This window comes from Haliotis cracherodii, unplaced genomic scaffold, assembly GCF_022045235.1.
Source record: "Haliotis cracherodii isolate W230 unplaced genomic scaffold, xgHalCrac1.p SCAF_17, whole genome shotgun sequence".
In the NCBI taxonomy this organism is placed as follows: Eukaryota; Metazoa; Mollusca; class Gastropoda; order Lepetellida; family Haliotidae; genus Haliotis; species Haliotis cracherodii.
The window spans coordinates 676875-702790 of NW_027266272.1; the positions used below are offsets into that span (position 1 = coordinate 676875).

The 25916-nt window shown below is 45.0% G+C and overlaps 1 protein-coding gene across 1 annotated transcript in view; it reads right to left on the reverse strand.

Annotated features, from left to right (window-relative positions):
• Positions 1-1987: 1987 nt before the first annotated feature.
• Positions 1988-25916, reverse strand: part of LOC139464209 (probable G-protein coupled receptor B0563.6) — a 32491-nt gene continuing 8562 nt past the window's right edge. The window contains exon 2 of the mRNA XM_071245732.1: positions 1988-5178. Within this exon, the coding sequence (XP_071101833.1) occupies positions 4074-5156 (1083 nt within the window). The 5' untranslated portion in view covers positions 5157-5178 and the 3' untranslated portion in view covers positions 1988-4073. The remainder of the gene's footprint in view (positions 5179-25916) is intronic.

Here is a 25916-nt window from a genome sequence, read left to right on the forward strand (position 1 = left end):
CAGCTATATACATGACAGTGTTATTGATACATCGTGTATAGAAGTGTCTGATTCTACAGCTATATACATGACAGTGTTATTGATACATCGTGTATAGAAGTGTGTGATTCTACAGCTATATAAATGCCAGTTTTATTGATACATCGTGTATAGAAGTGTCTGATCTCACAGCTTTATACATGCCTGTGTTATTGATACATCGTGTATAGAAGTGTCTGATTCTACAGCTATATACATGACAGTGTTATTGATATATCGTGTATAGAAGTGTCTGATTCTACAGCTATATACATGACAGTGTTATTGATACATCCTGTATAGAAGTGTCTGATTCAGTGTTATTGATACATCGTGTTCATTCTGTAGATTTGTTCAGAACCCCTTTGTTGTCCTGAGAGTATCTACTGATCCCATTCATTGCATCATAACCTCGTAAGCTGCATTCAGGAAATGACGTCATCGGTTTTTGTAAATGCCGGTACACCTGCTATAACAGTTTACCGTTGGTATCTAAAATGTCGCAGTGTGGTATTGGGCAACCAGACATTGACGGCCACATAATATGTAACTGCAAAAGTTTTATGTCACTGAATTTATGAGTTAAACTAATCTGGAAAAAGTCAGATATTTGAGTCCGATACAATTCAACTATGCAAGGAGATCAGAGGAATTTCTCATCAGCCAATCATCGTCGACCTGACAACTGCTCGGTACCAGTGAGCGAAACATTCAGACAAGCATAGCTCGTTTCCGTACCTCGAATACGACTAGGAAAGTAGAACGTGTAGAAAATCGACCATTAGCATGTCGTGAATATTTCGTCCATCCTGTCGTTTCTGAGATCCGAGACATATACACCCGACAAGGAATACCGTGTTCTGAGTGGGTACCCATTCATAGTTCTCAATGGATCTGACAGAAAAGTGAAACCAAATCGTTTCAGAAAGCTGAGTTCTGATTGGTCGAAGAACCAGCCCAGCCTTCTTTAAGATTCGGCGGCCAAAGGTCACCCAGTTTGGTTCAGGTCTTTAGATCTTGGCTCAGACAAGCCCCGTATCGGAGATCGGAGTTTACGTAAATGATATGGTATGTTCCGTGTTCCGCATATAGCATATCGTATGACCAACATGTGTTTCTCACAGCAAACTATAATTACTTATAATGACTCTGATGTACACGGTGATTAGCTCCAGACACACTTGCACATGTAATATACGGGGCGTTAACTGCAGTTGAGACGGAATGTCAGACGACACGATTATATGCAACTACAGTTGTTTAATATACCATGTTTGTTCTGTAAGATAGTTGATCGTCAATAGTCGTGATATAATGACCCAATTAGAACTATCAGTGGCTACTTACTGCATAATATTCTTCTCCTTACAAGGGTTAATCATTCTTGACATTATTACCGTGGGGGTAATGTAGATGTCAGTCTTGTGTACATGTCGCCGTGGCAACCGTGGGAACATATGATGTCTTCATGTCGTACGATATAGTTTGTTTGTGTGTTTGTTTGTAGTTTAACGCCGCACCCAGCAATATTCCAGCTTTATGATGGCGGTCTGGAAATTATCGTGCCTGGACCAGTCAACCCAGTGATTGATATCATGAGCATCGATCTTCGGAATCGGGATGCTATGACCAAGTCAGCGGGACTGACCACCCGATCCCGCTAGTCACCTCGTACGACAAGCACAGTCACATTTTACGGCAAGCATGGGTTGCGTACGGTGTACAGCATAAATATGCAGAAAGGAGTCTGGAAGTCACGTGACCAGTTACGCGTGACCTTCAATGTAGCCTTCGAACTTATGCTTATTGTTATAAGACATGTTGTAACCATAAATAATTTCAAACATTGAACTCTGATTTTACTGAGATTGCCATGTAAAGGAGCCACGGTTCATTAACACTGTGTATCGAATTTATACACGTTTCGTTGTTTGGTAAATGACACAATACTGTTTGTGATGAGAGGGCAGTTTAATGGCAAGTCACAGCGCTACAACACTGATATCGTTGACATGCAGACAAGCTGGTATCCAGGCAGACATGTGATAAGGTCGATAAGTGCCTCCCTTCACAAAACTACAATAAGATTCCCCTTGAAAGTTACGAAGTATTCAATATGCTTCAGAGTGATCAGTTATGGTAATGCAACAGATAGAAACACGACATTCAATAAAAAGAAAATAGTGTAGGCTTTATCCTGTTCCGAAATTGGACAGTAATATTCCAAATGAACAGTCACGCTTGCACAGCTAACTAAAGGTCAAGCTCAAGGTCTGTCACGCAGGGAGTATATGTTGGTCACAGGATAGCATTGGCTGTAACCTTCTTCCTAGACAATAGCCTTCTTGACTCTAAAAATAAAAAAAGAATTTGATTGTGGAATAGAGGTAGCTTGAGCCGGCTAGACTTGCTTTTGTATGCGTTTCTAGATTTAATTATTGTTCATGAAATAAATATATTCCACGGTCATGGTGCGGGACTACCTTCTTCCTTGTGTGTGACGATGTTTCAGGGCTGCATGTGTCGACTGTTGACAGAGTGATTGTTTTGTTGTTACACAAGTCAGCCCTTTGTTATCAGACTCGTGTCCCACAGTGCTCCACTGGTTCCCAAACCTTTGACCTCCGAGCGAGCATCAAGTCGTGGGAACAACGTTCAGAATCTGTGGCTGTGCTGACGAACATTGTCAGATATCACTTCAACATGACGCTCCTTCAGTGTGCATGGAACTACAGGTCCTGATAACAGCAGATGTCCATGAGGCTGAAGAGGGGATCTGACCGACATTGATGACGTCATACAGAGTGTTAAATCTTCATTCTATGCTGATACCCTGTACACCCTCGCCCTATATTGTCGTTCCGGAAGTGACGTAACAACCCCAATTTCTGAGCAAGCAGATAATTGCACTCGCTCATGAGAATGACTTCAAATGTTTAGCGTCGTTCGGATTTTTCCGGGCTCACGACGAAGGTCTGGCGACCGATGTGTCCAGGTTAATTGTCATGATCGAATTACGGTCTCATGTAAAGCCACTGGATAATAGAGGGTGTCGACTAGTCGTGTGTTTTCTCGTGGTAGTATGGTAAACATTTAGTTCGAAAAGGGCACGAGTTCCCACCAAATGATGTCCAGTACTTGTTGATAAGAGCCCAGGCAAAAACTTCTGTCCAATGGGTGGTCACTATTGGTTCGGTGGAGTATATTTACACGCTGATAAAGTACTGTATAGCATACAGCTTATAGAGGTGTGAAGCTCTCGAATTTCGTGAAACTTTTACATTTCAGCATGACAGGACTTTAACAACAAACACGTGACTGCACAAACTGTTCAGTTGATATGAAATCCGGCAATCTGCCTCGAACGTCAGTGGTGGAGCTTGTGAGATCTGTAGTGTATAGTTAGTGGAACGCGAGCAATTGCCTGTGCTCTGAGATAACTAGTGACTTGTGTCAGTAATTTAGAGGGATATGCGTATGGATTTCCTCCAGCCATAAAAAAAATCAGCGAATTAAATTGATTACATGTGTATATAATTTTAGACCCCTGTTAATCCAGACGTCATGATTGGTTTATATCTGGATAAACGGGTACAGAATAAAGTCATTAGTATATACAGTGGAATACCGTTAAACCGGATAGTGATTCCTGGGTAATTGTAACCAATGGTTCCTTGTTTCCGGATAAACGAGGGGATGGGTAATGACTCCTTGTATACATGTAAGGATTCCGAGGGGAAAACCTTGAAGGTTAGGTGTCTGGATCAACGGGGCTCGAACAAACGAGTTTTTGTTTAAGATGTTCTTCACAGTACGCGCCCTTAAAGATGGAGTTCGGCCTTGTTGCTTGTACTGTATGTATGTTCGGAAGATGACATGTGAGAAAGACAACATAATATGCTTTTCCTGACCTGGGCACACTTGCACAAAGCGATCTTAGCGCTAAGACTATCGTAAGTCTATGTTAAAGTATGGGAGTTACCATCATCTTAGCGCTAAGATAGCTTTGTGCAAGTGGGCCCTGGAATACACCTGAGTGCACCAAGGTGCCCACATCATATTCCTGATTCAGCGATAGGAATTTCGGACATGTGTGTGGTTTCATTAGACACCTCCGTGTACGTGACTGGGCCACACCTAAACAGCTTCAGGAACTGTTTCCGAAACCTTCTTCCGGACAAGAAGTAGAGGTAAAAGTTAATGGCATGGTTGGTGTCTGCGATCTGGGTTGTGATAGCGTTAAATAATCCCCTCCTTGCGTCACACATAAAGTCTTTGTCATCAGAACATAGCTGGTTGTAAAGGATGACGCACACACAACGTGGGATGGTGAGAATGAGGAAAACAACAGAGAGGGTGACGAGCATGATGGTGACTTGTCGTTCCTGCCGTCGTGCCTCCATTTGGGCGGGGTCACACTTCGACAGCATGTGCTGTCGCTGGTCGGAATGCCTCCTTAATGACAAAATGATGAGGATGTTAAAGATAATCAGACAGGTAGCAGGAAGGAAGGCATATATGGTAGCGCTTGTGAAGAACCAGAATGGGAATATGTGCTGGTGAAACGTCTCCTTCACTGTACAGGTATAACTTTCATAATGGGTGACTGTGGCGAAGATGTGGCTGTGGATGAGGCCGAGAAACAGGAACACGCCTACTAGGATCCCCACCGCCTTCTTCAGCGACCAGATCAGCCCCACCCTCATGGGGAACGCCACCGCCGTGAACCTTTCCGCGGATAGTATTATCAGAATCCAGTTTGCAAATGCTGCAAATGTTAAACCGAAGAAAAACAGAAACTGACATCCTGTTTCGTCGATTGAAAACCTCATTTGTCGAGATTGATTTTCAATAATCTTCAAAATGATGGTCAAATTGTCAACTATGGACAACACAGCGACGTAGAAGAAAGACGTGGTCAGTCTCTGCTTGGACATGTTGATGATCACGACCACGCAGACCACATTCCCAGGACATCCGATGACAAAAATGACCCAGATGTAGAAGGTGTTAAGAAAGGTGCTTACAGCATTCAGCCTGTGGAATTCAGGAGGGTAGAATGGGGTTGTCACAGCGGGAGGCAGTGTTGTGTTTCCGTACATTTCTTTCACCAGGGTCTGAAGTGTTGTGTTCGCCATATCGACCTGTAGGCTGCAGCTTCTGAAATAAAAAAACAGACACTGTAAGCTGTCGTTATATACCAGCATAATTTGTACGTTATGAAAATAGAACATAGAACATGGGGGAGATTTGGTTATGAAGAATTTAAGTGTAGCTTTCCCTTTGTCAATCTGAACTCTCTTGTCAATTCGCTTCGCGCTCAACGGCACGTAAGATGAAGAAGACAAACCTTCCAGATGAAGACTTGTATCATTTACTGATTTATTCCCCCCCCCCCCCCCCCCCCCCCCCCCACACACACACACACACACAACGAATAGGCTCGTAGTGAGTCTCCTCGTCAACTTCAGATGTTGTGTTTGGTTTTCAAGCCTCCTCAGAAAAGTATTGTTGGCTCGGTGTGGTTATACACACTCAGTGATCTTTAAACACCTTGGAACGTACAGGGCACAGGGGGCAGTGTCCTGGCATTCTACTTGCTGAAGACAAAACCATTAAGTCAAACAACGCAAGACACAGTGCCTCCTCGGTGATACATCCAGCAACCGTGAGACCAGGTCAGTGTGACATTCATACTATGAGACCAGGTCAGTTTGACATTCACACAGTGAGAACAGTTCAGTGTGACATGTCTTCAGTGAGAACAGGTCCGTGTGATATACCTACTCAAGGGGAAGGAAAAGTTGACGTAGTGATTATTGTCTCTCTGTATCATTAAGCATCGATGTAAACATGAAACAGACAATGCGTTCTTACCTGTCCCTTTATTTTAGCTCAGGTAGGAATTGGCTTTTTGACTTAGGTCCTGCTGGAAAGACTTATCCCCAACTTACTAACGATGGAAATGCGGCAGAAAACATAGGGTATAACTAAGTTGTATTAAAACCGACCCAACGAGACGTTACTGGCGTTACAGCCAGCGTTACTCGGTACAACTCTCACTTACGTTGAGATAAACATGGCAGGTGCGCTCTCACTTACGTTGAGATAAACATGGCAGGTGCGCTCTCACTTACTTGGAGATAAACATGGCAGGTGCGCTCTCACTTACGTGGAGATAAACATGGCAGGTGCGCTATCTACAGATGGTTCTAACACATATCAGCTTCGCACTTCTGTCAGAAAGTCTAGAATAACAGAATAAACTGTTTCACAGTGATAAGACATGAAATCAATGAGGTGAGATGTGGCTTAATCGCACGTTCAAGATAACTGCACCTTTATATAGAGACGAGTTTCACATAAAAAAACCACACAGACACAATATACTGACTCCGAGCCAACCAGTTCTTGATTTAGCCCCTTAATGCCAAGTGCCTGGCAGGGTAAAAACAAGCGCCAGTATAACTTATGTTTGACGCGGCCGGGGATCGAACACCGACTTTCAGCTCTCCGGGCAGACGCTCTACCACTAGACCACGGAGGCGGTCCCCGTGAAATCGGTAAACACTGCACAGGTTGTGATAACACACGCCCACGCAGCCCACACACGTGAGGGTTCTGACAAATGCATATCTATACCACTTAATGGCTCTGTTAATAAGTGTGTGAGTGGGTGTGATCTTTCAGGCACAGCCATGTCCTAATGTGACCGTTGAGTAAAACATCACATGGAGAACGAAACGGTTAAAAATCCCATACCGGTCAGTTCTTTCTTACTGCAAAACATAATGTCAGATAATCTGTGATCACAGGGGGACAGCGGTCGTCATGTGTGTCAACGGACGAATCCATTTCTATTAATGAGGGGGACAGCTCTACAGGTATTTGTCAATGATGTTAACGACTGAACAGATTAATAATACATATACATCACGTATGTCAACGGACGAATCCATTGCTTTTAAACAGGGAACGGCTCTACTGGTATTTGGCAATAATGTTGTTAACGACTGAACAGATTACATACATCACGTGTGTCAACGGACGAATCTATTAAAAAGGGGGACAGCTCTACGGGTATTTGGCAGTGATGTTAGCAGATTATGCATATCTACTGGGTTCAGGGGAGTTTTCTCCAGCGTGTGCAGCAGTAGTTACGCAGTGTGCGTTCATCTGGAGCCAAAGGTCAGTCTCATAGCAAGGATATCATAAACCGCGCACTGCATAAATTCGAACATTCCAAACAGTGACGTCAGGACAAAAACCACGCAACATCGGTGTTTATTCCGGGTCAGATTAACTGGCGTTTGCTGCGTTGTTTAGAAATAGAAATATATCTAAGGAAACGTTGTTTTGCTTTTGATGGTAGGTAAAAAGTGTACACAATTCGAATTAACTTCACTGTTGTTGTTTCCCAGGCCACTTAGGTTGTCGTGAAACGTGAGTTAGATCCCTGATTGAATATGTAACATGTTCATTCCATGGATGTAGTTACTTTCTGTGTCGCACCTACCACGTCTATTGCAAGCGTTGCAGTACCGGAAATAGTGTATGCGTGACTGCAAAAGCCGCCGAAATTACACAAGATTGAGACAGAGACAAGAACTGGAAATAATATAATTAATTGTTCATGTACCTGTCAAACAAATCAACACAGGAAACAGACACAAACTATATCATGCACGACATTTTTACTCAATATTAATCGAAATAGATGTACAATATAGACATATTCGTTTATATACAGCAGAATAGTGGCCAACACAGCGTGTAGGAGTAAATAATTGGCTCCCTGTTCCGTCAATATATTTACGAGGGGTGTTCATTAAAGATTTCCCCTGACCCAATTCCGATGGAACTAGTGGAATGAAACTTGGCATAGGTATTAGTCTTTCTCCACATAGGAACCACCAAGAGTTACACATTCTCCCATCGTTTTATGCAACTATGGAGACCTCTCTTGTAAAAGCCCTCATTTTGCGTCTCAAACCAGGACTTGACTTCAGAAATCAGTGTTTCATCATCTGTGAAACGTTTTCCCTTCAAAAATGACTTCATGGTTGGAAAGAGGTGGAAGTCAGATGGTGCAAGGTCAGGAGAGTAAGGAGGATGTGGAAGGATTTCATAGCCACAGGACCGCGCTTCTGTCTGGGCAACATGAGAGGTGTACTGGAGCATTGTCTTGCAGGAGACGGACACCCTTGGTCAGCATGCCACGCCTCTTAAGCTTGATAGTGTCCCACAATTTCCACAGCAGTGAAGCATAATAAGCTCCTGTAATTGTGCTACCTTTTGCCAAGAAATCCATCATCACTACTCCGTGCTGGTCCCAAAACACTATGAGCATGACCTTGTCTGCAGAGGGCTAGACACGTGCCTTCTTTGGGGGTGGTGACTCCACATGCTTCCATTGCATCGACTTAACTTTAGTCTCAGGATCATAGTAATGGACCCATGTTTCATCCTGTGTAATAAGTCTGTCAAAAAGGTTTGCCTGTTTTTTTTGGCACATGTCCAAAAGATCCTTTGAGCAATTGACTCGTTCCTGCTTTTGGAAAGGTGTGAGCAGCCTGGGAATCTATCGTGCAGACACCTTGTGCATGTTCAAATTGTCATGGTTGATTTTTTCCAACAGACCCTACACTGATCTTGACATCTTGTGCTAACTGGCGAACAGTTATACGTCGGTCTGCCAAAATGGCGGTATCCACTTGATGAATAGTGTCCTCATCAATGGCTGAATGGGGGCGACCAGGAATGGCAGCTGTTTCCACAGATGTCCGACCACACTTGAACTGGCGATGCCAGTGTTTAACAACGTCATATGATGGGGCATCTTCCCCATAAGTTGCTTTCATTTCATCGAAAGTTGATTTTGGTGTGCGACCTTTCAAATATAAAAACCTAATCCCTGCTCGGTATTCTACTGGCTCCATTGTCACACCCTACTCGATCATAACACCTGTAAAAGTGGTAAGATTAATAGTTCTGTGCTGCAAATTCAGACATAACCCATAGATACATGTATCATTACACATGTGAAATGTCAACCAAATATGATAACCCTAAGTGGTTTAGGGGAAATCTTTAATGAACACCCCTCGTATAAAGGTGCAATAACACCTAGTGTAATCTGGAGGCAAATCGCGGCCACATTTGGAAAGAAGCCATGCACAGCGCGGTGATCACTGGCCCCAGTAACACAAGTATATTTACTGCATCACAAACTGTTGCTTCATCTCATGTGCGGCGATTCTATATATGATGGCAGTTGAGATGTACCAGACAGAATAACACTAGTATTTGTTGTGATAATCGGAAGAGTTGCTGCAGCAGAAATGCCCCATTTGTTGTTTTTGTTTTATCTAAACAGTTTGCATGTTTCTTTCTCGTGTTTGAACCAGATTAATATGACATGCTCCTCTGAAGAAACAGTGATGCGAGCTCAAACATCTTATCTCAGACCAAATATGTTTATGATGTTATGATGAGGTGCCCCGCTCTGGGCGGAGCTGTCTATAGACCGTGTTATCAGTGCAGTACACTCTCCCTCGCCACACATAACGAGGGGAGATGGTGGTAGTGGTAATGGATGGTAGGAGTAGGAAGGGCTGGCGACAGTGGTAGTGGCAATGAATGGTAGGAGTAGGAAGGGCTGGCGACAGTGGTAGTGGTAATGGATGGTAGGAGTAGGAAGGGCTGGCGACAGTGGTAGTGGCAATGGATGGTAGGAGTAGGAAGGGTTGGCGACAGTGGTAGTGGTAATGGATGGTAGGAGTAGGAAGGGCTGGCGACAGTGGTAGTGGCAATGGATGGTAGGAGTAGGAAGGGCTGGCGACAGTGGTAGTGGCAATGAATGGTAGGAGTAGGAAGGGTTGGCGACAGTGGTAGTGGCAATGAATGGTAGGAGTGGAAGGGCTGGCGACAGTGGTAGTGGTAATGGATGGTAGGAGTAGGAAGGGCTGGCGACAGTGGTAGTAGCAATGGATGGTAGGAGTAGGAAGGGCTGGCGACAGTGGTAGTAGCAATGGATGGTAGGAGTAGGAAGGGCTGGCGACAGTGGTAGTGGCAATGAATGGTAGGAGTAGGAAGGGTTGGCGACAGTGGTAGTGGCAATGAATGGTAGGAGTGGAAGGGCTGGCGACAGTGGTAGTGGTAATGGATGGTAGGAGTAGGAAGGGCTGGCGACAGTGGTAGTAGCAATGGATGGTAGGAGTAGGAAGGGCTGGCGATAGTGGTAGTGGCAATGGATGGTAGGAGTAGGAAGGGCTGGCGACAGTGGTAGTAGCAATGGATGGTAGGAGTAGGAAGGGCTGGCGACAGTGGTAGTAGCAATGAATGGTAGGAGTGGAAGGGCTGGCGACAGTGGTAGTGGCAATGGATGGTAGGAGTGGAAGGGTTGGCGACAGTGGTAGTAGCAATGGATGGTAGGAGTGGAAGGGTTGGCGACAGTGGTAGTGGCAATGGATGGTAGGAGTGGAAGGGTTGGCGACAGTGGTAGTGGTAATGGATGGTAGGAGTGGAAGGGCTGGCGACAGTGGTAGTGGCAATGGATGGTAGGAGTGGAAGGGTTGGCGACAGTGGTAGTGGCAATGGATGGTAGGAGTGGAAGGGTTGGCGACAGTGGTAGTAGCAATGGATGGTAGGAGTGGAAGGGCTGGCGACAGTGGTAGTGGCAATGGATGGTAGGAGTGGAAGGGTTGGCGACAGTGGTAGTGGTAATGGATGGTAGGAGTAGGAAGGGCTGGCGACAGTGGTAGTGGCAATGGATGGTAGGAGTAGGAAGGGCTGGCGACAGTGGTAGTGGCAATGGATGGTAGGTGTAGGAAGGGCTGGCGACAGTGGTAGTGGCAATGAATGGTAGGAGTAGGAAGGGCTGGCGACAGTGGTAGTAGCAATGGATGGTAGGAGTGGAAGGGCTGGCGACAGTGGTAGTGGCAATGGATGGTAGGAGTGGAAGGGCTGGCGACAGTGGTAGTGGCAATGGATGGTAGGAGTGGAAGGGTTGGCGACAGTGGTAGTGGCAATGAATGGTAGGAGTAGGAAGGGCTGGCGACAGTGGTAGTGGCACTGAATGGTTGGAGTAAGAAGGGCTGGCGACAGTGGTAGTGGTAATGGATGGTAGGAGTGGAAGGGTTGGCGACAGTGGTAGTGGCAATGAATGGTAGGAGTAGGAAGGGCTGGCGACAGTGGTAGTGGCAATGGATGGTAGGAGTGGAAGGGTTGGCGACAGTGGTAGTGGCAATGAATGGTAGGAGTAGGAAGGGCTGGCGACAGTGGTAGTGGCAATGAATGGTAGGAGTAGGAAGGGCTGGCGACAGTGGTAGTGGTAATGGATGGTAGGAGTGGAAGGGTTGGCGACAGTGGTAGTGGCAATGGATGGTAGGAGTAGGAAGGGCTGGCGACAGTGGTAGTGGCAATGAATGGTAGGAGTAGGAAGGGCTGGCGACAGTGGTAGTGGTAATGGATGGTAGGAGTGGAAGGGTTGGCGACAGTGGTAGTGGCAATGGATGGTAGGAGTAGGAAGGGCTGGCGACAGTGGTAGTAGCAATGGATGGTAGGAGTAGGAAGGGCTGGCGACAGTGGTAGTAGCAATGGATGGTAGGAGTAGGAAGGGCTGGCGACAGTGGTAGTGGCAATGAATGGTAGGAGTAGGAAGGGTTGGCGACAGTGGTAGTGGCAATGAATGGTAGGAGTGGAAGGGCTGGCGACAGTGGTAGTGGTAATGGATGGTAGGAGTAGGAAGGGCTGGCGACAGTGGTAGTAGCAATGGATGGTAGGAGTAGGAAGGGCTGGCGATAGTGGTAGTGGCAATGGATGGTAGGAGTAGGAAGGGCTGGCGACAGTGGTAGTAGCAATGGATGGTAGGAGTAGGAAGGGCTGGCGACAGTGGTAGTAGCAATGAATGGTAGGAGTGGAAGGGCTGGCGACAGTGGTAGTGGCAATGGATGGTAGGAGTGGAAGGGCTGGCGACAGTGGTAGTAGCAATGGATGGTAGGAGTGGAAGGGCTGGCGACAGTGGTAGTGGCAATGGATGGTAGGTGTAGGAAGGGTTGGCGATAGTGGTAGTAGCAATGAATAGTAGGAGTAGGAAGGGCTGGCGACAGTGGTAGTGGCAATGGATGGTAGGTGTAGGAAGGGTTGGCGACAGTGGTAGTGGCAATGGATGGTAGGAGTAGGAAGGGCTGGCGACAGTGGTAGTGGCAATGGATGGTAGGAGTGGAAGGGCTGGCGACAGTGGTAGTGGCAATGGATGGTAGGAGTAGGAAGGGTTGGCGACAGTGGTAGTGGCAATGAATGGTAGGAGTGGAAGGGCTGGCGACAGTGGTAGTGGTAATGGATGGTAGGAGTAGGAAGGGCTGGCGACAGTGGTAGTAGCAATGGATGGTAGGAGTAGGAAGGGCTGGCGACAGTGGTAGTGGTAATGGATGGTAGGAGTAGGAAGGGTTGGCGACAGTGGTAGTAGCAATGGATGGTAGGAGTAGGAAGGGCTGGCGACAGTGGTAGTAGCAATGAATGGTAGGAGTGGAAAGGTTGGCGACAGTGGTAGTGGTAATGGATGGTAGGAGTAGGAAGGGCTGGCGACAGTGGTAGTGGCAATGAATGGTAGTAGTAGGAAGGGCTGGCGACAGTGGTAGTGGTAATGGATGGTAGGAGTAGGAAGGGCTGGCGACAGTGGTAGTGGCAATGAATGGTAGGAGTAGGAAGGGCTGGCGACAGTGGTAGTGGCAATGAATGGTAGGAGTAGGAAGGGCTGGCGACAGTGGTAGTGGTAATGGATGGTAGGAGTAGGAAGGGCTGGCGACAGTGGTAGTGGCAATGAATGGTAGGAGTAGGAAGGGCTGGCGACAGTGGTAGTGGCAATGAATGGTAGGAGTAGGAAGGGCTGGCGACAGTGGTAGTGGCAATGGATGGTAGGAGTAGGAAGGGCTGGCGACAGTGGTAGTGGCAATGAATGGTAGGAGTAGGAAGGGCTGGCGACAGTGGTAGTGGTAATGGATGGTAGGAGTAGGAAGGGCTGGCGACAGTGGTAGTGGCAATGAATGGTAGGAGTAGGAAGGGCTGGCGACAGTGGTAGTAGCAATGGATGGTAGGAGTGGAAGGGCTGGCGACAGTGGTAGTGGCAATGAATGGTAGGAGTAGGAAGGGCTGGCGACAGTGGTAGTAGCAATGGATGGTAGGAGTAGGAAGGGCTGGCGACAGTGGTAGTGGCAATGGATGGTAGGAGTAGGAAGGGCGGGCGACAGTGGTAGTGGTAATGAATGGTAGGAGTAGGAAGGGTTGGCGACAGTGGTAGTGGCAATGAATGGTAGGAGTGGAAGGGTTGGCGACAGTGGTAGTGGCAATGAATGGTAGGAGTAGGAAGGGCTGGCGACAGTGGTAGTGGCAATGGATGGTAGGAGTAGGAAGGGTTGGCGACAGTGGTAGTGGTAATGGATGGTAGGAGTGGAAGGGTTGGCGACAGTGGTAGTGGCAATGGATGGTAGGAGTAGGAAGGGCTGGCGATAGTGGTAGTGGTAATGAATGGTAGGAGTAGGAAGGGCTGGCGACAGTGGTAGTGGCAATGGATGGTAGGAGTGGAAGGGTTGGCGACAGTGGTAGTGGTAATGGATGGTAGGAGTGGAAAGGTTGGCGACAGTGGTAGTGGTAATGGATGGTAGGAGTAGGAAGGGTTGGCGACAGTGGTAGTGGCAATGAATGGTAGGAGTAGGAAGGGCTGGCGACAGTGGTAGTGGCAATGGATGGTAGGAGTGGAAAGGTTGGCGACAGTGGTAGTGGTAATGGATGGTAGGAGTAGGAAGGGTTGGCGACAGTGGTAGTGGCAATGAATGGTAGGAGTAGGAAGGGTTGGCGACAGTGGTAGTGGCAATGGATGGTAGGAGTAGGAAGGGCTGGCGACAGTGGTAGTAGCAATGGATGGTAGGAGTAGGAAGGGCTGGCGACAGTGGTAGTGGCAATGGATGGTAGGAGTAGGAAGGGCTGGCGACAGTGGTAGTGGTAATGAATGGTAGGAGTAGGAAGGGTTGGCGACAGTGGTAGTGGCAATGAATGGTAGGAGTGGAAGGGCTGGCGACAGTGGTAGTGGCAATGAATGGTAGGAGTGGAAGGGTTGGCGACAGTGGTAGTGGCAATGAATGGTAGGAGTAGGAAGGGCTGGCGACAGTGGTAGTGGCAATGGATGGTAGGAGTAGGAAGGGCTGGCGACAGTGGTAGTGGCAATGGATGGTAGGAGTGGAAGGGCTGGCGACAGTGGTAGTGGCAATGAATGGTAGGAGTGGAAGGGCTGGCGACAGTGGTAGTGGCAATGGATGGTAGGAGTGGAAGGGCTGGCGACAGTGGTAGTGGCAATGGATGGTAGGAGTGGAAGGGCTGGCGACAGTGGTAGTGACAATGAATGGTAGGAGTGGAAGGGCTGGCGACAGTGGTAGTGGCAATGGATGGTAGGAGTGGAAGGGCTGGCGACAGTGGTAGTGGCAATGGATGGTAGGAGTGGAAGGGCTGGCGACAGTGGTAGTGGCAATGGATGGTAGGAGTGGAAGGGCTGGCGACAGTGGTAGTGGCAATGGATGGTAGGAGTAGGAAGGGCTGGCGACAGTGGTAGTAGCAATGGATGGTAGGAGTGGAAGGGCTGGCGACAGTGGTAGTGGCAATGAATGGTAGGAGTGGAAGGTTTGGCGACAGTGGTAGTGGCAATGGATGGTAGGAGTGGAAGGGCTGGCGACAGTGGTAGTGACAATGAATGGTAGGAGTGGAAGGTTTGGCGACAGTGGTAGTGGCAATGGATGGTAGGAGTGGAAGGGCTGGCGACAGTGGTAGTGGCAATGGATGGTAGGAGTGGAAGGGCTGGCGACAGTGGTAGTGGCAATGGATGGTAGGAGTAGGAAGGGCTGGCGACAGTGATAGTACCAATGGATGGTAGGAGTAGGAAGGGCTGGCGACAGTGGTAGTGGTAATGGATGGTAGGAGTGGAAGGGTTGGCGACAGTGGTAGTGGCAATGAATGGTAGGAGTAGGAAGGGCTGGCGACAGTGGTAGTGGCAATGGATGGTAGGAGTGGAAGGGTTGGCGACAGTGGTAGTGGCAATGAATGGTAGGAGTAGGAAGGGCTGGCGACAGTGGTAGTGGCAATGAATGGTAGGAGTAGGAAGGGCTGGCGACAGTGGTAGTGGTAATGGATGGTAGGAGTGGAAGGGTTGGCGACAGTGGTAGTGGCAATGGATGGTAGGAGTAGGAAGGGCTGGCGACAGTGGTAGTGGCAATGAATGGTAGGAGTAGGAAGGGCTGGCGACAGTGGTAGTAGCAATGAATGGTAGGAGTGGAAGGGTTGGCGACAGTGGTAGTGGCAATGAATGGTAGGAGTAGGAAGGGCTGGCGACAGTGGTAGTGGTAATGGATGGTAGGAGTGGAAGGGTTGGCGACAGTGGTAGTGGCAATGGATGGTAGGAGTAGGAAGGGCTGGCGACAGTGGTAGTGGTAATGGATGGTAGGAGTAGGAAGGGCTGGCGACAGTGGTAGTGGTAATGGATGGTAGGAGTAGGAAGGGTTGGCAAAAGTGGTAGTAGCAATGGATGGTAGGAGTAGGAAGGGTTGGCGACAGTGGTAGTGGTAATGAATGGTAGGAGTAGGAAGGGTTGGCGACAGTGGTAGTGGTAATGAATGGTAGGAGTAGGAAGGGTTGGCGACAGTGGTAGTGGTAATGAATGGTAGGAGTAGGAAGGGCTGGCGACAGTGGTAGTGGCAATGGATGGTAGGAGTGGAAGGGCTGGCGACAGTGGTAGTAGCAATGGATGGTAGGAGTGGAAGGGCTGGCGACAGTGGTAGTAGCAATGGATGGTAGGAGTGGAAGGGCTGGCGACAGTGGTAGTGGCAATGAATGGTAGGAGTAGGAAGGGCTGGCGACAGTGGTAGTGGCAATGGATGGTAGGAGTAGGAAGGGCTGGCGACAGTGGTAGTGGCAATGAATGGTAGGAGTAGGAAGGGCTGGCGACAGTGGTAGTGGCAATGAATGGTAGGAGTAGGAAGGGCTGGCGACAGTGGTAGTGGTAATGGATGGTAGGAGTAGGAAGGGCTGGCGACAGTGGTAGTGGCAATGGATGGTAGGAGTAGGAAGGGTTGGCGACAGTGGTAGTGGTAATGAATGGTAGGAGTAGGAAGGGTTGGCGACAGTGGTAGTGGCAATGGATGGTAGGAGTGGAAGGGTTGGCGACAGTGGTAGTGGCAATAGATGGTAGGAGTAGGAAGGGCTGGCGACAGTGGTAGTGGCAATGGATGGTAGGAGTAGGAAGGGCTGGCGACAGTGGTAGTGGCAATGAATGGTAGGAGTAGGAAGGGCTGGCGACAGTGGTAGTGGCAATGGATGGTAGGAGTAGGAAGGGCTGGCGACATACCGGTGGAGAGGCGTGAGGGTAGACAGCGATAGTAGCAGCGGTGGTTGTGGTATGACTTCAGTAGTGGTAGATATACCAGTAGCAGTAGCAGTAGTAGTAGTAGTAGTAGCAGTAGCAGTAGTAGTCCCTTAATACCGAGCGCCAGACAGGGTAACAGACAAGTAGAATCCGGGGCTCGAACCCCTGACCTTCAACTATCGGGGAAGACGTTCTGTCCACAAGTGCTGGACGTCAGGTGGGAATTGGCAACAGAGTTGCGGCACCGGTTCATTGTATTACAAGCAGTATCATGGCGGTCCCCATCAGGTGTGGAACGGAAGGAGGTGAAATGGGGTTTAACGTCGCGTCCAAGATTATTGCACTTATATAGCGACGTGCATGTACGTGTGTGTGTTTGTGTGGCTGCTTGTACTAATCCGGAATGATGCCGATTTATAGTGCTAGCTGAGATACCATGCCGCAGTTTAACATGAATATCCCACTCAGACACAGTATACTGACTCCGCGCCGACCCGTCCTTGTTTTAGCCCCTTAATGCCGAGCGCCAGACAGGGTAACAACAAGTACCATCTTTTACCGTCTTTTGGTATGACGCGGCCGGGGATCGAACCTCGGACCTTCCGCTCTCCGGGTGGACGCTCTACCACTAGACCACGGAGGCGGTCTGGAACGGAAGGAAACACCTGTATGACGTCATGATAACCACACGCGAGAGGTCTGCCTTGCATGCAATGATGTTGTCTGTCATCTTCCTCCTTCCATCTGTCAGGGAAAAGTCCACATGAGGTGCAATTTATCTGTGGAGTTTATTTTCATCAGATGTTTTAGGGAAGGCTCTGAGATGATGATATAGCGAAAGTGTACCGTTGATCTCCTCACGGCAACATAAAACTGCATCTTTGTGGACAGCTGTGGTTCAGCTTCGGGCATGTCTCAAGATAGCCCGAAACATGCATCTGGGATGTTTTATATTGGTTCATTCAGGGTAAGGGCTGCTATATAAAACATTTTGGGTCCAATGACTGTATGGTAAAGCTCAAATTATTCACATGGTTATCTCAGTAATACGTATTCATTTACAACTCTCGATTTGATGTAAGTAAGTTAACGACAGCGGTGCCACGCATCACGTGCACTTCATTCGGGCACGATCTGGTGAAGTTAAATAACGTTAGTTGCGGTGACGTGTTCAGCAGCTACGCTCGTGTGGCTGTCCAGAGTTTCTTCTGGAGTTCAGTGTGAATTCAAGTTTTTAATAGGTTAGGTTAGGTTAGGTTAGGTTAGGTTAGGTTAGGTTAGGTTAGGTTAGGTTAGGTTAGGTTAGGGTAAGAACTTTTCGTTAAGAAGGAAAGACTAGTAAATGTAACACGTTCGGTGATTTGTTCCATTTGAACCTTCTTTATGTAGGAGATGTCAAAAGGTGCCCACTTCTGTTATATGGATCAGAATAATGGGATCTCCACGAGGCGAAGGCAGCTGGGTCAGATGCACATCTGCTTGTAGACGAGTTCTTGGAGTGCAGTGATGTACAGCACAGGTTCTACGGATTGCGGATTGTCTGTTGCGTGAGGTGGATCTGGCCACAGATGCGGACTAATCAGTGTGTACCTAATGAGGCAGATGCGTCACTGGTATCGATTGGACAAACTCTTCTACAGATTCCCTTACAAATAGCATATCCGTCTTCTCCCCTCCTTTCACGCGCATTACTTCTAGCTCACCAAAGTTAATATAAACACAGGAATGTCTCTTGTTTAGATACATTGGACACAGTACCAGATGGCCCCAGCACAGTGTCGATGTAGGTCGCATAGAGCATTGATTGAACGTTGGCGACATTGGGGCATGTACACAAAGACGAGAAGTTGTGACAATCTAACTTTAATACAATAAAGGGATGATATACTTTATTTTAGTTTTTGATAAAGAAGCAAATATAGACGACGGCAGTTTTATGTAAACAGTACCTTAGATATATGTTTATCCGTGGCGTCCGCTGCTCACAATAGTCGTACACACATTTGGCCACGTGTTTATCTCACCATACGGCCACGAATCAAATTTGTAAATTACCAACTACAAATCCAATGTACTATGGACCTGCGGCCTTACAGTATTGTAACATTCATCTATTCATTCATTCGTTTGAATCATTTGTGGACTTTCATTTCCACTCCTGCTGCAAAGTATTTCACAAACCTTTCAACACTGACGAGTCTGGCAGTTCGTGTTCTTGTTAAACCATAATCCGGCGCCCCGTGGTATTCAGTGGTGTAATGCCCGTCAAAGCTCCACTCTGCCCAGAGCGAGGCAGTTGGTGAAACAATCAGGTTTTCCCCTGTGTAACATGGCGGCTTCCGTCCATTACTCAGGGACTGTTATCGTCATTGACTGCTGAAAACCCTTTGACAATTGATGTCATATAGTTTGGTTGCGTGATTTCACTCGTGCTGGGTACTGCTTCAATCTCATTAAAGTGTTAGCTGAGCTTCAGGTGTCAGTTCCATCACGCAATCATACACAGAATTATCACCTTGACAACTCTTCCATAGGCTCACTGACTAACTTACTCACTCACTCCACAAGATGATACAACTGAGATACAAATCAATGCGACGTTATACAAACTCACTCACTCCACATGGTAATACAACTGAGATACACATCAATGCGACGTTATACAAACTCATTCACTCACTCTACCAGGTCATACAACTGAGATAAGATCAAAGCAACGTTATACAAACTCACTCACTCACTCACTCACTCACTCACTCATTCACTCCACAGGGTGATACAACTGAGATACACATCAATGCGACGTTATACAAACTCACTCACTCACTCACTCACTCACTCCACATGGTGATACAACTGAGGTAGAGATCAAAGCGACGTTATACAAACTCACTCATTCACTCCACAGGGTCATACAACTGAGATACACATCAATGCGACGTTAGACAAACTCACTCACTCACTCACTCTACAAGGTGATACAACTGAGATACACATCAATGCGACGTTATACCAACTCACTCACTCACTCACTCACTCTACAAGGTGATACAACTGAGATACATATCAATGCGACGTTATACCAACTCACTCTCTCACTCCACAATGTGATACAACTGAGATACACATCAATGCGACGTTATACAATTTCATTCACTCCACAAATTGATACAACTGAGATACACATCAATGCGACGTTATACAAACTCACTCACTCACTCCACAATGTGATACAACTGAGATACACATCAATGCGATACAAAACCAGATGCGTGCCACAGCGAGGTAAGGCTAGTCATCGCCTCCACTGTGTCTGTATCAAATCACTACGTGTCCCAAAATATTACATGCACTGTATCAAACATTGTCCTATGATTCTTCTCCATACAAACATGCTACCCTGAGTCTTGGAATCCCACTGATGTAGATTACTTCAATCAATTTACATTTCATGGAGTGCTGTGTCCCTCATGGCCGGCTACCGATCATCCCTCATCCACACGAATCCTTTATTCTTAGATATACTTAGTTTATCTTGGTAAACCTCCAAATATTTATAAGATGTGTGCGCGGCGAATAACGTTTTGCCTCGACGTAGTTTTTTAATAACGCAAGAATAATGTTCTATGTTACTGACAAGAAAAATGTTTTATGTTTCTGGGCAAACGAATTCGACGTTTGAATATAATATTAGACTTCAACAAGCAATCTAATGGACGAGAAGAGACGGATTGTGACGAGGTAGAACTGTGGGAAATACTTCAATAGAAAAACAGAAAGCTTTAGAGAGAATATTGCACATTTCTAATCAAGTCTGCACCCAAGGGTGATTAACATGCCAAGATGTTTCATTCCGCTTCGAATATTTAAAAACAATTATTTAACCGACCATTTTTAATTCCATAAACATGACAAAACGTAAAATCATGATTAACAGGTTCTCTTGTCAATTCTTTATTCATGTAAATGTGTAGGCCAGCGGCCCATGGTACAATATTTGGTCCATCATTAACATTTATAGGCTTAGTGTTTGGAGTCTAACATTCATAGCATGGTATATAAAAGTTGCAACATTTCTAATAACAGTTTCTTTGTTTACCGCCATAAGCATATTGAATTTAGCAAGAGTAGGATGTACAAAATACTTCTGTTGTAAATACTGAAGATGAAGTTCATTATAAGCGTTACAAATTGATAAAAAATGATATTCATTCTCGACATTCTTTGGTTGCAACTATTGCACAATCTCTGCTCTCGTGGAGTATTAACGTATCTACCAGTCTCAATATGGAGAGTGTGGGAGCTACAGCGAAACTGGGCTAGTGCAACACGAAATTTGTTGATGGTGATAGCAGACAAATACAACTCTAGACTAAATGAATTTTTGAAAAGTGTATAATGGAACATTTTAGAACTATTTGCTAAAGACCAATGCCAGTCCTGTTCGTAAGCAAATTTTAACCGATCTCCACATTCGGAAATAAATGATTCGGGGCAAATAACATATTGGTTCTCCCATATATATCCAAATCCAAGGCTGTATAAAAGAGTTTTGACTTTTGTAGCCCAATTAGTTTTACCATGTGTGGCTAGCTGAAATAACATATCATAACTTTTCTTAGGATATCGTGAATTTGGGAGGGACAAAGGTTTACACCAATATTTTATACAGCGTTTATACGCAGAAATGTACAGTGGGTATCTTCCACACTCTCCTCGCACAACATGATTGGGAGTAGACGTTTTAACACCTAGCAGACGTTTACAAGCAAGTACATGGATACTTTCTATTTCTTTGCAGTTTTCAAAACTCCACATTTCAGCCCCATATAACATAATTGGAGCAATTTTAGTATCGAATATTTTAAATAATAGTTTCAGTGGAATAGGTTTAAGGGATGAAAGGGATTTTAGAACCGAGAACAATACCCGATTAGCCTGTAATGAAGCATTGTAAGTATGTTTCGACCATGATAAATTCTTTGAAAATACAACTCCCAAATATTTGTACGATGATACACATTCCAACTGACAACCACTGAAATACCATTTCTCAGATCTAGAAAGTACACCACCATTCTCAAAAACTACTATTTTCGACTTATCAAGATTTACCTTTAGGAAATAATTCTGGCAATAGTGTTCGAGTACATCGATGCGTTTTTGGAAGCCGTATACATTATCTGATATAAGAATTACATCATCAGCAAAGAGTAGCAGGAATAGTTGAATTATGTCTGGATGGAGCTGAATTCCGGGTTCACAGTTAGCCTCAATTTCAACAGCTAGATCATTGATAAACAATGAAAACAAAAACGGGCTCAGTACACAGCCTTGACGGACACCCAAGTCACAATCGAATACATCTGAGAAGCTACTGTTAAACTTTACACAGGAACGTACAGTCGTATATATGGATTGTATACATTTAAACATTTTAGGTGACACACCACTGTTATTCAAAACTATCCATAGTTTTGATCTGTTTATAGAGTCGAACGCTTTGGAGAAGTCTACAAATAAAGCATATAGTTTACCTCGCTTCTTCCCCAGATAACGCTGGCTCTCTTGTCGCAGGCGCAATAGGATCTGGGTGGTTTTGTTCTGCTCCAGGAACAAATACTTATTAGAAGCTTGACTGGGTGTCGCAGTGCGAGAACAACTGGCGACCAACATGGTTTACTGGAGTTAGACGAGACTGACAGGGCCGACTTTTAGCTCAGTACTCCTGCACTCCAGGATGGTCTTAAACAAAGCCACTCTGATACCTTAACATAGACTCACGACCACGACATGTTAAGCATCTGGTTCCTCCTTGATGAACCTGTAACAGACACGCGTCCATTATCTGTGGGATTGCATAGCGTTGTCAGGTTGCCTCATTTTAAGAAGTATTTTGCTCGTTGGGGGATCGTTGCTATAGCTATGATTGATTTCCACTAGTAGACCAGTACCAAGTGAAAATATATCATGTATTGTCGTTTCCCAATGTACCTTCACAAGTTGATATAAAACGTCAACACCAGAGAATAACAGCCTCGATTCTTTCTGCCGAACAGATTCCATTGTGTGTAAAGGCCAAATAGCAATTATATTGAATGAGTGACTGAAAATCAGCGATGACAGCAGATTAAACCATGCTCTGGCTCCTGCCAGTGAAAACATCGAAGCAGCCTCAGTGAAAGTGAGTGACAAAGTCGCACGACAGAATCTGCTGTGTGGTTAATTACACGAGTTTCGTATCGGGCTTAATCATTGTGTTCTTATTTAAAGACTCATTTAACATGCAAATACTTTAACCGTTCATGATTGTATTGTCCAAAGTTAAAAAAAACCCGAATAGTTATAATAAAATCATTATTTAAGTACGTGTAATTATTTAATAACTTTTAAATTTTATAAACATCATTTAATTGGCTGTACATGATGTAGGTATCTCATATAAGAAATACAAGACTTTTGTTCGTTATGTATCGTACAATAAAACATTGTTGGGGGAATAGCTGCTGTGTCCCCAGTGGTTTACTCCACTGCAGTGGATGTCACGATAAACAACGAAAAAAGCGTTTATATCTAAACTAGAATAAACTTTATTTCTATAAACCTTAATTATCAAAATGTGAGACATACTTAACATGACAAACAAACAAGCTGACTCGTCTTATCAACATGATAACTGCAAATTGAAAATGTAATGTTCTTTAATAGAATTCTGATCCGAATATTATAGGGTGCAATTCTTGTTTGTGATTCATTAAAAGAGAAAAGTACCAATATTGACCACAAGAACATTTCATCCTCCACAATAATTCTCCAAAACATTCTTGTAGATTTCACATTTAAGTGTACACACTACACATGTATCGAGGCTCTTACTCCATGAGGCTGGTGAGTTGATAACTCACTCACTCACTCACTCAGCTCTAACACTGATCACCTTGTTCATATTTTATATCTATTACTTCATGGAGTTTTCGGTGACATCTATATGTTTTGTAATCTATTTTATCACAGGACAATTACAGAAACTGATAATAGTTTCCCATTGGGTATTTAGACTCAAACAAACATGACGAGTCATACCCGTCTCAATCATTATCCATCAATTTGCCACCTGCAATAATTACAATCGACATGCTCAGATGCAGGCCATCGCATGGAATGACAGATAGCGAATGTTTGATGTTGTGCATTGCGTTACATGGAATGACAGATAGCGAGTGTTTGATGTTGTGTATTGTGTTACATGTAATGACAGATAGCGAATGTTTGATGTTGTGCATTGTGTTACATGGAATGACAGATAGCGATTGTTTGATGTTGTGTATTGTGTTACATGGAATGACAGATAGCGAGTGTTTGATGTTGTGTATTGTGTTACATGGAATGACAGATAGCGAGTGTTTGATGTTGTGTATTGTGTTACATGGAATGACAGATAGCGAGTGTTTGATGTTGTGTATTGTGTTACATGGAATGACAGATAGCGAGTGTTTGATGTTGTGTATTGTGTTACATGGAATGACAGATAGCGAGTGTTTGATGTTGTGTATTGTGTTATATGGAATGACAGATAGCAAGTGTTTGATGTTGTGTATTGTGTTACATGGAATGACAGATAGCGATTGTTTGATGTTGTGTATTGTGTTACATGGAATGACAGATAGCAATTGTTTGATGTTGTGTATTGTGTTATATGGAATGACAGATAGCAATTGTTTGATGTTGTGTATTGTGTTACATGGAATGACAGATAGCAATTGTTTGATGTTGTGTATTGTGTTATATGGAATGACAGATAGCAAGTGTTTGATGTTGTGTATTGTGTTACATGGAATGACAGATAGCGAGTGTTTGATGTTGTGTATTGTGTTACATGGAATGTCAGATAGCAAATGTTTGATGTTGTGTATTGTGTTATATGGAATGACAGATAGCGATTGTTTGATGTTGTGTATTGTGTTATATGGAATGACAGATAGCAAGTGTTTGATGTTGTGTATTGCGTTACATGGAATGACAGATAGCGATTGTTTGATGTTGTGTATTGTGTTATATGGAATGACAGATAGCAAGTGTTTGATGTTGTGTATTGTATTACAACGAATGACAGATAGCGATTGTTTGATGTTGTGTATTGTGTTACATGGAATGACAGATAGCGATTGTTTGATGTTGTGTATTGTGTTATATGGAATGACAGATAGCAAATGTTTGATGTTGTGTATTGTGTTACATGGAATGACATATAGCGATTGTTTGATGTTGTGTATTGTGTTACATGGAATGACAGATAGCAAGTGTTTGATGTTATGTATTGTGTTACATGGAATGACATATAGCGATTGTTTGATGTTGTGTATTGTGTTATATGGAATGACAGATAGCGATTGTTTGATGTTGTGTATTGTGTTATATGGAATGACAGATAGCAAATGTTTGATGTTGTGTATTGTGTTATATGTAATCCCCTTCCACATTGAGAAGTTGAAGGGATCTCATTCCAGTTTCTTGTAAGTCCTTCTCTTGACTGTTCATAAAGCGGAAACAGGACTAGATGGAAGCCGGACGGAGCCAGATCAGGAGAAAAAGATGGGTGCTGTTTGGCAATTTTGTTATCTTATTACTTTTGTTGTTATTACCTACCTACCTACCTACCTACCTACCTACCTACCTACCTACCTACCTACCTACCTACCTACCTACCTACCTACCTACCTACCTACCTACCTACCTACCTACCTACCTACCTACCTACCTACCTACCTACACACATACAATATATATATATATATACTCAACAACAAAGGTTCCTGTGACACCAATATTTTAGTATATTTTTTCAAACAAGTAAAGTTTGGTTTTCAATATTGTAGTACATGTATGGAATCAAGTCACAAAAACGCAACTGCTACAAAAAAGTTGACCGACAGTGTCCGAAAATGAGTGTCTACGAGCCATTGGTTTGCAGGATCGAGTCAACGTGATGTTGAAAAACAATTTAACGTCCACAGTAAAACCATTTGGTGTAAAATGGGAACGTTGGCAACAAACGAATGCAGTCAGAGACCATCCTCGGAGTGGCAGGCCACGCGTAACCAATAATCGACAAGACAACTGGATTCGAACAACACACCTACGAAATCGATTCCAGTCGGCAACCGTGACTGCAAGAAGCATCCCTGGCCTTCGACGAATATCTTCGCAAACCGTACATCGTCGCCCCAGATGTGCAGGGATTGTCGTCAGGAGGATATTCTTCTCTGACATCATGTCAAGTCCGTAACAAAATAATGCTCTATAAGTAGACTCTTGGATGTCCTAGTCTTTAGGAGTCCACATACAATCGTGTAACGGAGTCCTAAGAACATGACATCCGTTGTCTTTCAGAGTTTAAGTCAACAATAGAATCGCTGACCCTAAGAAGAAGGAATAGGTTTACTCGTGGTCGTCAACACGTATCATGCAGACACCTACCTGTTGCCCTTGT